The sequence below is a fragment of the Pelophylax lessonae genome (assembly GCF_965119305.1).
Source record: "Pelophylax lessonae genome assembly, chromosome: 3".
Taxonomy (NCBI): Eukaryota; Metazoa; Chordata; class Amphibia; order Anura; family Ranidae; genus Pelophylax; species Pelophylax lessonae.
The window spans coordinates 43,817,280-43,830,470 of NC_138770.1; the positions used below are offsets into that span (position 1 = coordinate 43,817,280).

General features: G+C 44.9%; 2 protein-coding genes and 1 pseudogene across 3 annotated transcripts in view; 2 read left to right on the forward strand and 1 right to left on the reverse strand.

Moving 5' to 3' along the window:
- Nucleotides 1-13,191, forward strand: part of LOC309550683 (uncharacterized protein) — a 3,164,715-nt gene that overhangs the window by 3,105,603 nt on the left and 45,921 nt on the right. The window lies entirely within an intron of this gene.
- Nucleotides 1-13,191, reverse strand: part of LOC309550793 — a 1,525,103-nt pseudogene that overhangs the window by 1,394,050 nt on the left and 117,862 nt on the right. The gene's annotated exons all lie outside the window — the stretch shown is intronic.
- Nucleotides 11,152-12,579, forward strand: LOC309550062 (uncharacterized protein; the record flags this gene model as incomplete). The annotated part of the gene is made up of 2 exons (XM_082250529.1): nt 11,152-12,307; nt 12,386-12,579. 2 exons carry the CDS (start codon nt 11,152-11,154, stop codon nt 12,577-12,579), a joined length of 1,350 nt encoding a protein of 449 aa, XP_082106655.1.

Consider the following 13,191-nt stretch of genomic DNA (forward strand, 5'->3'; position numbering starts at 1 on the left):
GGCCCAGCCAGAGCCCAGACTTGAACCCGATTGAACATCTCTGGAGAGATCAATAAGTGTATTGACAATCCCCATCCAACCTGATGAAGGTTGAGAGCTCCTGCAAAGAAGAATGGGAGAAACTGCCCAAAAATAGATGTGCCAAGCTTATGGCATCATACTCAAAAAGACTTGAGGCTGTAATTGGTGCCAATGGTGCTTCAACAAGGTATTGAGCAAAGGGTGTGATACTTCTGTACATGGGATTTATTTTGTTTTTAATTAAATTTGCAAAGATTTCAAACAAACTTCCTTCACATTGTCATTATGGGGTATTGTTTGTAGAATTTTTGAAGAAAATGAATTTAATCCATTTTGGAAAAAGGCTGTAAAATAACAAAATGTGGGAAAAGTGAAGTGCTGTGAATACTTTCTGGATGCACTGTATAGGGCAGTAATAGCTTAGGCAGATATTATTTTCCAGTATAACACTATTACAATTAACACAAAACTGCAATGCATATAAAATTTACATTAAGTTGAAAGAGCGAGGCTATGACCACAGTGTGAAAGGAAGGAGAGTGACCTTTTATATCAAACTGCTCCCCTCAACCCCTGGTGCCACAAGTCTAATAAACTCTGTGACACAAATTTAAAACCAACCAGAAAGGTACCAGTAGAACATTTAGTAAGAGCTCCTCTTAAATGGCTCTAGGCATTGTGCACCGAGTCCTTTGAAGGGGGAGGGGGGGGAGGGTTGAGAAGTCCTTGTGGTGTAGAGCTTCTGTCTTCAGCTAGCGTAACAAGGGCCCAGAAAGAGATTCCTGCATAATTGCTCCAGTGCTGTGTAGCAAGTGCACAGTGTCTCCTTGTTAGAACTAGGGATGAGCTTCGAGTTCTAGTCGAGGCTACGTTAGATTCGAACATCGGTCGTTCGATCGTTCGTCGAAAGACGAACAAATGTGCTTCTTCGCAGGAAATTCGAGTTTCCCATAATGCACTGCACGCGCACCGCATTATGTGATTGGCCAAAGCATGCACCCTGACCTCATGCTTTGGCCAATCAAATGATCTCTGCCATGATTGGACTAAAGGCAGGCTGCCTTTAGCCAATCATGGCTTAGGGGCCAAGTACACGCCCCACACTACATAAAGGCTGCTCGTGCAGCCGCAGTGTGTAGTGTCATTGTGCGGGCGGTCAGACGGGAACAGGCACGTGATTCAAGCAGGGAGAGAGTCATTTTTTTTAGTCAGACAGTGCAGAGAGACATTTCTAGCAGTGTAGGGAGGGTGAGGTTCCTGTGTGAGGTAGGGATAGATTGATTTCTTTACATCATATCAGACAGTATAGCGCCAGTGAGTGAGTAGCAGTGTAGGGAGGACCAAGGTTCCTTTGTGAGGTAGGGAGAGCTTTCTTTCTTAACATCAGAAACCAGTACCAGTATTGTTCATCGGTCAGTTTCTGCAACATTATAAAATATTTATAGAACTGTAGGAATAGAGATCACTGCAGATATCAGCCATCAGCCACAGTAACCTTTGCTCAGTTGTGTATTTTTCTATAGGGGGTCACATACCTGTAGGAATAGAGATCACTACATATATCAGCCACAGTAAACTTTGCTCAGTTGTGGATCTTTCTATAGGGGTCACAGATCATCCATCTATAGGATTATGGATTACATCAGATATCAGTGAGAGTATTGATAATTGGTCACTTGCGTACATCTGTAACCACCACAGCTCATCTATAGGGCTATCAATTACATCATATCAGGTCATTGAGTATCTATTGGTCAGTTGCGTATACCCTATATTGATCTGTATCAACATCATGTCCGAAAGGCCGACAAGGAGAGGCCGACTCTCACAGGCCACGAAAAGAGGGCAAGCAGCCTCTGCGTCCATTGTGAAAAGTGGTGGTCACATTCGACATAGTGCATCCTCTGCAGGCGGGGCATGCCCGTCCTTTATTTCCGGTGCTGCCCGTGCTATTCATCCACAACATGTGGAACAGTTGGTGGAGTGGGTCAATAAGCCACCCTCATCCTTCTCTTCCTCTGACACCCACGCTCCCAGTAGTTTGCCTTCCACCGCAGTTGCCAAAGCGGCCCATTCCACAGACTCCTTCTCCACAGCTACTCCATGAGTTGCCCCACCATCATGCATGGAGGAGTCACCTGAACTATTCGATCATAGCGTCAGTGATATGCTTCTGGAGGAAGCACAGCAATTTGAAAGCTTTGATGTTTCCCAGGTTGATGAAGGGAATAACATGAGCCTACAGAGAGGGGGTGACGATGGACAAGAGACCAGCAGTCATGTTGCCACAGCTGAAGCATATTGCCAAGTTTGCTCCAGTGACGAGGAGGGAGGGGATGATGAGGTCACTGACCGTACTTGGGTGCCTGACAGGATAGAGGACGATGAGGAGAATGCACAACTGGAACGAGGCAGGATGTGCTCCATGGGCCAGCCATGCAGTAGCCAACCTATTGCGTCACAGCACATAGCTCCACAGGTGCAGGGTGCTGCAAAATCCCAGCGGACTCCAAAAAGTTCATTAGTGTGGGCTTTTTTCAGCACCTGTGCAGTAGACTGCAGCGTTGCTGTTTGCAGCATCTGTCTAAAGCAGATCAAGCGTGGACAGAACACCAGCCGCTTGACAAGGCATATGACTACCTATATGACCAAATTAACACAGCGCTTGCATAAAAACATGTTAACTGAACTGTGAATAAAAAGTTGACAAAGTGCACAACGTGTCCCCAAAAAAATATATATGCATATAATAAATGTCCAAAAAATATAATCAATCAGAACATATTCCAAAACAGTGTCCAAATAAGTGGTCAAACCATAAGGTGCAAGGTGCTCCAGTGCAGACATAAAACATTTGTGCTCCAGGTGACTGTGACCCCTCCAGGAACCCTACTCACCAGAACGAATGGATCCTGACTAGGGTCAAGAAAGCCTGTGTATAAGTGAATGATTTTATGCACCAAAACTTCTCCTTAGAAATGGAAAACTAATGTGGATATTCTTGATAAAGGTGGTCCTGAATGGCTCCAAAGGGTAAATACCAAAACAAGAGACCAGGGATAGTGAAGCCCGTTTAAAAAATTTGAATTATATCAGCCAAAAAACATACTCCCAAACGTAATGTAATAGAATGCGAGACAGATCTGCAGAAGCTTCCGGGAACGCCGATATCGGCGTGCGTTCCATGGGCAGCCAAGAAGTGAACCGGAAGTGACGAATCCAAGGTGCCGTACCGGAAATATGTCAACGCGTTTTGCCCTCCCACTTGGGCGTCATCATAGACATCATTTCCTGTACACGGATGCAAATTTATACTGTGTGCTGGGAGCGTACCTCGTATCCGGTGCTCATCCTGCAACAAGTGTATTACGGCATCATATACAGAGAAAAGTCACTTCTTACCAATGATTAAATTCATAAATGTCATGCTATTAAAATTATTTTATTATTTGGGCAATTGATTATTGGTCTTAGTGAATGGAGATAATGGATATCTGACCATTTAAATCAATGCATATTCCGGTATCACTTCATGTTTACATCAAGTAAAACAAACTTTATTCGTTTTTACATACAATTTGCCATATCTATAAAAACTATATATTGTAAGAACAGTTAAAACACCTGACTAAAATAAAAAAATATAAATATATATAAATAAAAATATGTGTGACAAGATCGTGATGGGTGAATATAATAAAATGTGGAGGAATAAATTTTAACCTAGAAATGGTGATGGAATAATACGTTAATATTAATTAATTAGTATCTAATATACGCAAATTCAAATTAATTTAATAGTTTGAACCTAACAGATGTGAGCAAAAATTATAAATATATTAATAATAAATATTAGTGAATGTGAATATTATTAAATATGAAGGAATACATTTTGTACCTAGAAATGGTGATGAAATAATATATTGATATTAAATAATTAATATCTTATATTCGCAAATACAAATTAGTTTGATATATTTAAATATAAAATAAGATATGTGATGTGTAGAAATAGTGTGGACTAAATTAATAACCATGAATAGGTGACCTGTAAAAACAATTTAATATTTTATTAAATTTGAAAACTAAAATTTATTGGCTAAATATAATATATCATAAAATTGTTATATATATATTAATCAATTAAGGAATAAAAATAAAAATTCACCAATTGGAAAGGAAACTATTTAAATCTAAATCTATATTTAACCTCATAGGTTTGAGGGTACCTAAACGGTGGATCCCCTGGGTTTCATTTTGGGGAAATGGACTTTTTTAAGTCAGCCCCCTTTCAGTGTGCCTCCACTCTATCGATCCCACAAAACTACCTGCCATGCAGTCCGTTGGCAACAGCACCTGAAATGGGACCCAGATCAAAACAAGCATACATCACCTTGCTCCTCATCTGCGATCTCTAACCCCACTATACCTCATGCCTTCTCAAATACCAGCATTGAGAGGGATGATGGTATAGCAATGAGTGGCACAGAGAGTTGCTAGCAGTACACCACCGCTTGATTTGAGAAGCAAGCAAATTTCACTACCCCAGTGTTTGAACCTTAAAATACTGTCCCAGCCATCCACATGCTCAGCGTCTTAATGGTAGCTTGGCCAAATTGCTAGCATTACAGTTGCTGCCTCTTCAGCTGGTAGACTCAGCTCCCTTTCACGAAATTGTGGAATGTGCTGCACCACAGTGGCAGGTCCCAAAAAGGCATTACTTTTCACGTAAGGCCATTCCGGCTCTCTATCGTCATGTGGAAGGTAGTGTTTTGGCCTCATTGGACACAGCGGTCAGCAGGAAGGTGCACATTACTGCTGACTCTTGGTCCAGCAGGCATGGACAGGGATGTTACATTTCTTTCACGGCGCACTGGGCAACTCTGCTGGCAGCTGGGAAGGATGCAGGAAAGGGTTCGATCTTGCAGTTGTTTTGCCACCGCGCCTCCAAAAAGCTGTTGCTGGTTCTGCCACATCTGGCTACTCCACCACCACCACCTCCTCCTCCTCCTCCTCCTCTTCCTCCATGTTCTCTTCTGCGCATTTCTCCTCTGCAGCAGCAGTGCTCCCTAAGCGTGCAAGGGACTACGCAAGCAGTCAATCTAAAAGATGCCATGCTGTGCTTCAGTTGGTCTGTCTAGGGGATAGGAATCACACCGGTGCAGAGATTCTGTCAGCTCTGCAAGGACAGGCTCAGAGATGGTTGACGCCACAACAGCTTGAGCCAGGAATGGTTGTATGCGATAATGGCACCAACCTTCTCTCCGCCCTCTGACAGGGACACTTGACACATGTTCCATGCTTGGCACATGTTCTGAATCTGGTGGTGCAGCGTTTCTTGAGCAGATACCCGGGCTTCCAAGATCTCCTGAGGCAGGCCAGGAAAGTCTGTGGCCATTTCCGCCATTCGTTCAATGCCAGTGCTCGCTTATCTGACATTCAACGGGAATTCAACCTGCCCGCCAACTGCCTCATTTGTGACATGCCCACCAGGTGGAACTCAAGTTGGCAATGCTGCAGCGGCTGCACACGCAGCAGAGGGCCATCAATCAGTACCTGTGTGAGTATGGCACAAGGACAGGGTCAGGGGAGCTTGGCTTTTTTTCGCCACGCCAGTGGCTTTTGATTAAGGATGCATGCATCGTCCTGTCACCATTTGAGGAGGCCACTCGGATGGTGAGCCGGGATGATGCATGCATCAGTGACACTATCCCGCTAGTCTACCTGCTGGAGCACACACTGCGTAGAATCATGGACAGGGCACTTGAGGCAGAACAGCGGCAGGAAGAGGAGGACTTCCTTTCCTCACAAGGCCCCCTTTATGCAGATGTCATTCCTGCAGGGCCACAAAACACACAGGAGGAAGAGGAGGAGGAGGATGAGGATTTTGGCAACATGGATGTAGAGGAAGAGGATAGGATACAGCAGTCTTCAAGGGATGGTTTTGATTCCCCAGAGACCCCAAGAATTGTACATGGTTGGGGAGAGGTTGCTCCTACTGACAATGTCATCCTTAGTGACCCAGAGGACTCAGAAGCTCATGCCTCATCCAACTTACGTTGCATGGGCTCCCTTATTCTGCATAGCCTGTGAAAGGGCCTGAGGATTTGTGCTATCAAAGAGAAGGATAATTTACTGGTTGGCAACCCTTCTTGATCCACATCACAAGGGTAAAGTTGCAGAGCTCATCCAGCCTTCGCAGAGGGAGCAGAGGATGAAACATCTTGAGGAGGCCTTGAAAAAAAAAATTGTGTACCGCCTTTCCAGACACTGGGAGGTCAACATTCTCCAGACGTGTTTCTGAGGCATCGTTCAGCCAAAAGAGGAGCGGTGGAGAAGGCAGCCGGCTGACCGATGCCTTTAAACAGTTCTTTTGTCCTTAGCAGCACCCAGGGCTGTTAGTTTTAAGCACCCATCGCCAGCGTCTCCATCATATGGTGCATGATTAGCTAGGCGCAAGAGCAGACTTGGAGACCTTTCCAGCTGCCTATCCACTGGCTTACTGGGTCTTGAGGATGGACCATTGGCCAGAACTTGTTCAATATGCAATGGAGCTACTGGCCTGTTCTGCTTCCAGCGTGCTTTCCGAACGGACGTTCAGTGCCGCTGGAGGTTTTGTGATGGACAAAAGAGTGCGTCTGTCCACAGACTCTGTTGATCAGCTGACTTTCATCAAAATGAACCAGTCCTGGATCAACAAGAGCTATCAGGCCCCTGATGCTGATGTAACAGATTGAATTTGCTAGGGGTCTCCCATCCCTTGAAGACTGCATATGCTGCCTATCCTATTCCTCTACCTTGATTCTGCTAGCTTCCAACAATGTTTTTGGTTTAGGTCACTACCAACCCCCAAGGCCTAATTTTTCTGCACTTGTATGACAGGTGCATACAATTTAAATGTCGTGTGTCATTTTTAACAGCAGGCCCTGTCCCTGTGCCCTGCTAACTGTAAGGGGTTATGGTGTTCAGGCACCAACAACACCAAAGGCCCAATTTTTGGTACTTGTGTAGCACATGCGATTTCAAACTTGCTTGGAATTCTTACCAGCAGGTCCCATTCCTGCACCAAGCAAGATTAACTGAGAGGCCTTGGTTACGGTGTTCAGGCACCACCATCCGCAAAGGCCCAATTTTTGGCACTTGTATAGCACATGCGATTTCAAATTTGTATGGAATTCTTACCAGTGGGTCCCGTTCCTGCACCCAGCAAGAGTAACTGTGAAGGGTTGGTTACAATGTTCAGGCACCAGCACCACCAAAGGCCCAATTTTTGGCACCTGTATGACAGGTACATGCGATTTCATATTTGTGTGGATTTTTTAGCAGCAGGGCCAGTTCCTGCACCCAGCAAGAGTAACTGCGAGGGGTTACAGTGTTCAGGCACCATCAACAAGCAAGGCCCAGTTTTTCTGCACCTGTATGACCAGCACATGTGATTTGAAACTTGTATGTATATTTGTAAATGACATTTTTTGCTTTAGAAATGTCAGTATAGCTGCAGCAGGCTACATACATCATAGAGATGCACTACTTTACAGGCACCCCCCCCCCCCCCAAGGCACGAGATTTGAAGGAATTCTTCATTTTTATAGTTTAACTACCTCCCACCCGGGCCATAGTGGATATACGGCCGGGCGGGAGTCTCGTCCTTCTGAATGGACATTCCGGAACGTCCTTCAGAAGGAGAGAGATCGCGCCACCGCGGGCACGCGCAGCGGCACGATCTCGATGTGCCTGTGTCCCTCGGACACAGAGCAACATCATTCTGCAGGAGGGCCCTGTGATTGGCCCTCCTGATCACATGACGGCTGTGTCCAATCACAGCCGTCATGTAATGTAAATAGAGCCGTTGTAACGGCTTCGATCTCTTCTCCTCCTGACAGATCCTGTCAGTGAGGAGAAGAGAAGAGGATCGGTGCTGCTGCGGGGGTGATCAGTGAGTATTTCTAATTACTCACTGATCACAGGGGGGGTCTGTGCTGGTAATCAGAACATTGATTACCAGTGCAGCCCTGGGGGGGGGAGGGGTGCCACTAAGCCACCAGGGATGCCCACCCATGACCACCAGGGGTGCCCACTATGGCCACCAGGGATGGCAAACAGGGCTCAGAGAGCCCCCCAGTGCCCTCCCTATCAGTGTTGCCCACCAATGCCATCTATCAGTGCTGCCCACCAGTGCCGTTATTGCCATCTATCAGTGCCGCCCACCAGTGCCCATTATTGCCCACCAGTGCTGCCTATCAGTGCCCATCAGCGCTGCCTATCAGTGCCCACCAATGCTGCATATCAGTGCTATCTATCAGTGCCACATATCAGTGCCCATCAGTGCTGCATATCAGTGCTACCTATCAGTGCCCATCAGTGCTGCATATCAGTGCCACCCCATCAGTGTGTCCTCATCAGTGCATGTCAGTGTGGCATCATCAGTGCTCATCAGTGCAGGAAAAAACATATCTATTTACAAAATTTTATAACCTAAACAAAAAAACTTTTTTTTTTTTTTTTTTTCAAACTTTTCAGTCTTTTTTTATTTGTGCACCAAAAAAGAAAAAACCTGGCGGTGATCAAATACCACCAAAAGAAAGCTCTATTTGTGGGGAAAAAATGACACAAATTTGGTTTAGGTACAGCGTTGCATGACCGCGCAATTGTCATTCAAATTGCAACAGCGCTAAAAGCTGAAAATTGGTCTGGGAAGGAAGGGGGTTTAAGTGCCCAGTATTGAGGTAGTTAACTTAATCCTCATTAAAATCAGTAAATCACTGCTCCTTTAAAAACTATCCTTTTTAAAAACTTTTTTTTCATTGCTACATGTTCCCCAGGTCAGGACCCGGACCCCCCATACACTTTTTTGGGACAATAACTTGCATTGAAGCCTTCAAAATGAGGCTGTTTGATTTTCGAGGTTTGAGTCCCGTAGACTTCAATGGGGTTTGTTTGTTCGAACAATATAAAGGTGTCTGCATGCAGTATCTCTAGGGTATATAGAGGGTGGGCTTCTGGCTGATCACCAATCCAGATGATACCAGGCTCAGGGGAATAGGAAGGGACAGGTCCTGAAGCAGGCTCCTGAAGAATATGTGCTCAGATGGAGGCTCTTGGCCGCAGGCTTTGCTGTGATTCGGTGGGATCTGGCTGAGGGTGATAAACGTCACCCGCAACTGTCGCTGAACCGACAGGAAGCTGGTGAGGATGGATGCATCCACACACACACGCCAGATGCTCTCCCACTGCCCAGGCTGCAGTGCCATCCCGTAATCTTCCGACTATCCGGGGCTCTGCTTGCAGCTGAAGGGCGTGGTCTCAAGAGAGCGACTCCTTCCCAGCACAGGCTATATATCACCTCCCCCAGCATTCTGTTTTCTCCCTCCAGACGACTGGAACTTGTAGTCCACAACGGTCCGAGTCCAGTGTAAACTTGGCTCTTTGGACTACATGTCCCAAGATTCTTTGCTCCTCTCTTAAATCTCACTCTGCATTCGGGATGTGACAATACAGTGTCTAGGCTGAGTACTAGAGGGAACAGCCCCATTGTGGCTGGTGTTATAGTGTGTCCTCCTCCGATGACCCAGGCAATTTAGCCATCACCTGGCTACATGACATAATAACATGATTAAAGTTTTAATGGAGAAAAACGCTATAGAAATATTTCATTAATACAATGTATACAAAGAAAAAGATGCCGTTTTATTTCTGGCTAAATGATGGCTTAAGCCTACAGCTGTTCTCTGGTCCTTTTATTTATACAAGACCCTTTTGGCCCTAGATGAGCATCGGGTAAAGATGTTAATAGGGATCACATGGGGAAAAAAAAGGGTGCCTCCTAAAAATACATACAAGACCCTAAGGCTCGGTTCACACTGAGGCGACTTGTCAGGTGACTTGGTAGTCGCGCTCCATTCAGTGCAATTTAACCATTCTAATTGACTTAAAAAAAGGTTCCTGCACTACTTGGGGGCAACTTCAGAGCGCTGTGCATTGACTTCTATTGAAGAAGTAGTTTGCAAGCTGCGCTAAAGTCGCGCTCTGCGGAGCAGCTTCAAAGTTGGACGACTTTGAAGCCACCTCAGTGTGAACCGAACCTTATCTGAACATGCAGCCTGGCAGGAAAGCAGGGAGAAGCGTGTGCCCCTCCCTTTCCCCCTTCTGAACAATACCTGGCCACATGCACTCAAAATGGGTGGGGGGATTACTTTGTGTGAGTGCCCGTACCTGGCACAAAACCTCATCCTCATGTTGATGAAGACAAGATTCTCTTTCCTACAAACCTGGCCCGCTAGTTTTGGGGGTCTGTGGGAAAAGGCTGATCAGAACCTGGAAGCCCCCTTTTAAAACATGGGGGCCCTCAGTTTCTGCCCCTCATTGTGTTCCAAATGTAGCTTTATGTATTGACATACTTCCCTAGACCCAGTCGGCCAGAACAGTATGGTCACCTTCTGACTTCGCAGCATAAATCTTCAATCGGACACAGAAGTTGAATCCAACACAACTTAAGCTAGCTGTGGTACAGATGGTGATTTTCCAGGCTTATAAAGGGCAAGAAAACAATCCGTTTTTAAGCCCTGTCTGTGAGCAGAAATGACACTAGGGTGGTCTAGGGAGGGTCTAGCTAGGACTGAACTAACTAGCACAACTGTCTTGTTGGGATGAAAAGTAAGGAGTAACATAGGAAACTGAAACACTTCTATTTGCAACCGAAAATTCTTTTTCAAACACCCTCCAGTGCTGCTTGTCACCAGAAGCCTAGGCCTTTGGGCACTTGTTCTATGCTAAAGAGTCTGAAAGTCTGAACTTTGATTCTCTTCGTTATCAGCAGTCATTTGACCTTGTGCCTAGGTTTGTGGTTGCGGAAAGAGCATGCACCTTCCCCGTCCCCAGTGGTTCCTGCTCTTCTGACAAGGCTGTGTAAATGTAGAAGATATCTGCGAGGAGGACCAAAGGTCCTTTTACTATAGAGGGGAAGTCACAGTTGGATGAGACATCCACAGAGTATATCTACCTGTTTCAGATGGAATCTTGATTTTGAGGAACTCACCCTCTTGTATCTGTTGATCGTGTTTTTATATTTTTCCAGGACAGGACATCAAGAAACCCTCAAAGGATCGTCTCACTTTATCTCCGGGTTGTAAAATGGAAGATGAGGATATCACAAGAGTATGTGCAGAAGAAAAGACAATGAGCTCAGCTGTGAATGGTGGACTTCATAGTGTGGATAGACCATCGATTCCCTCTGACTCTGAGCAACCTCATGCTGTAAGAGATGGTGTCAGAAATAAGGGGAAGGAGAAAATTCCTGGTCCAGAATGTTGGGAAAGTTGTAACTATGAATCAAGTCTTACTGTACATCAGTGTTCTCACACTGGTGGGAATCTACATTCCTGTTCTGAATGCAGGAAAAGTTGTTTTAAAAATTTAGATCTCTTCATACATTCCAAATTTCATACAGGCAAGAAGTCGTATTCCTGTCCCAAGTGCAGAAAATGTTTTTCACAATTGTCCCATCTTTACATACATCAGAGGTCCCACATGAGGACAAAGCCATATTCTTGTACTGAGTGTGAGAAATGTTTTTCAAGGAACTCAACCCTTGTCATGCATCAAAGATCTCACACAGGTGAGAAGCCGCATTCCTGTCCTGAGTGTGGGAAGTGTTTTTCAAGGAACTCAACCCTTGTCATACATCAAAGATCTCACACAGGTGAGAAGCTGCATTCCTGTCCTGAGTGTGGGAAGTGTTTTTTACATGTAGCCCAGCTTAACAGACATCAGTGGTTTCACACAGGGGAGAAGCCATATTGCTGTACTGAGTGTGGGAAGTGTTTTTCAGATAAGACTAATCTTTACACACATCAGAGGATTCACACAGGAGAGAAGCCATATTTTTGTCTTGAGTGTGGGAAATGTTTCTCAGAAAAATCAGGCCTTGTTAGACATCAAAGATCTCACACGGGTGAGAAGCCGTATTCTTGTGCTGTGTGTGGGAAATGTTTTAGGCGGCTAACACATCTTAAAAGACATCAGTTGTCTCACACAGGGGAGAAGCCATATTGTTGTCCTGAGTGTGGGAAGTGTTTCTTTGAAAAATCAGGCCTTGTTAAACATCAAAGATCTCACACAGGTGAGAAGCCATATTCCTGTCCTGAGTGTGGGAAATGTTTCTCGATTAAATGGGAACTTGTTAAACATCAAAGAATTCACACAGGTGAGAAGCCGTATTCCTGTGCAGAGTGTGGGAAATGTTTCTCGATTAAATCTGAACTTGTTAGACATCAAAGAATTCACACAGGTGAGAATTCCTGTGCAGAGTGTGGAAAATGTTTTTCAAGGAAATCAGACCTTGTTGTACATCAAAGATCTCACACAGGGGAGAAGCCATATTCTTGTCCTGAGTGTGGGAAATGTGTTTCAACTAAATCAAACCTTGTTGTACATCAAAGATCTCACACAGGGGAGAAGCCATATTCCTGTCCTGAGTGTGGGAAATGTTTCTCACAAAAATCAAGCGTTGTTGTACATCAAAGATCTCACACACGTGAGAAGCTGGATTCCCGCCCTTAGTGGGGGAAATGTTTCTTAAAGAAATGAACATTTGTTATACATCACAGATCTCACTGAGGTAGGAAGCCAAATCCCTTCCCTGAATGAAGAAAATGTTTTTATTGGTGTCCTATCTTCACATTCATCAGAGGTTTTACACATGGAGAAGCAGTGTCCCTGCCCTGAGTGCAGAAATAGATTTTTTTTTTTTTTACAGAAATCAGACCTTGTTATACAATAAAGATCTTACACAGGTGAGAACCGTATTCCTGTCCTGACTGAGAAATCTTATCCACAGAAAACAAAATGTCACACAAAGACCTCACACAGGGAAAGCTTTATTCCTGTCCTGAATGTGAAAATTCTATACATGGAAATCAGACTTTATTATACATCAGAGATCTTACGCAGAGAAGAAGCCATATTTCTGTCTTAAATGTGGGAAATGTTTTCCTAATAACTCCATGGCACACCACACATGGGTTGGCTCTGTCCTCTGCTCAACTTCCTCAGGACCGTATGAATAAATATATAGAATTGAGTCCACCTGATGGGTTTCTTTTTTCATCCTCCTTTCTCCACAAGGAAGTCTTGCCTAGCGCACTAAGTGCCGTTTCACACTACTCCGACTTG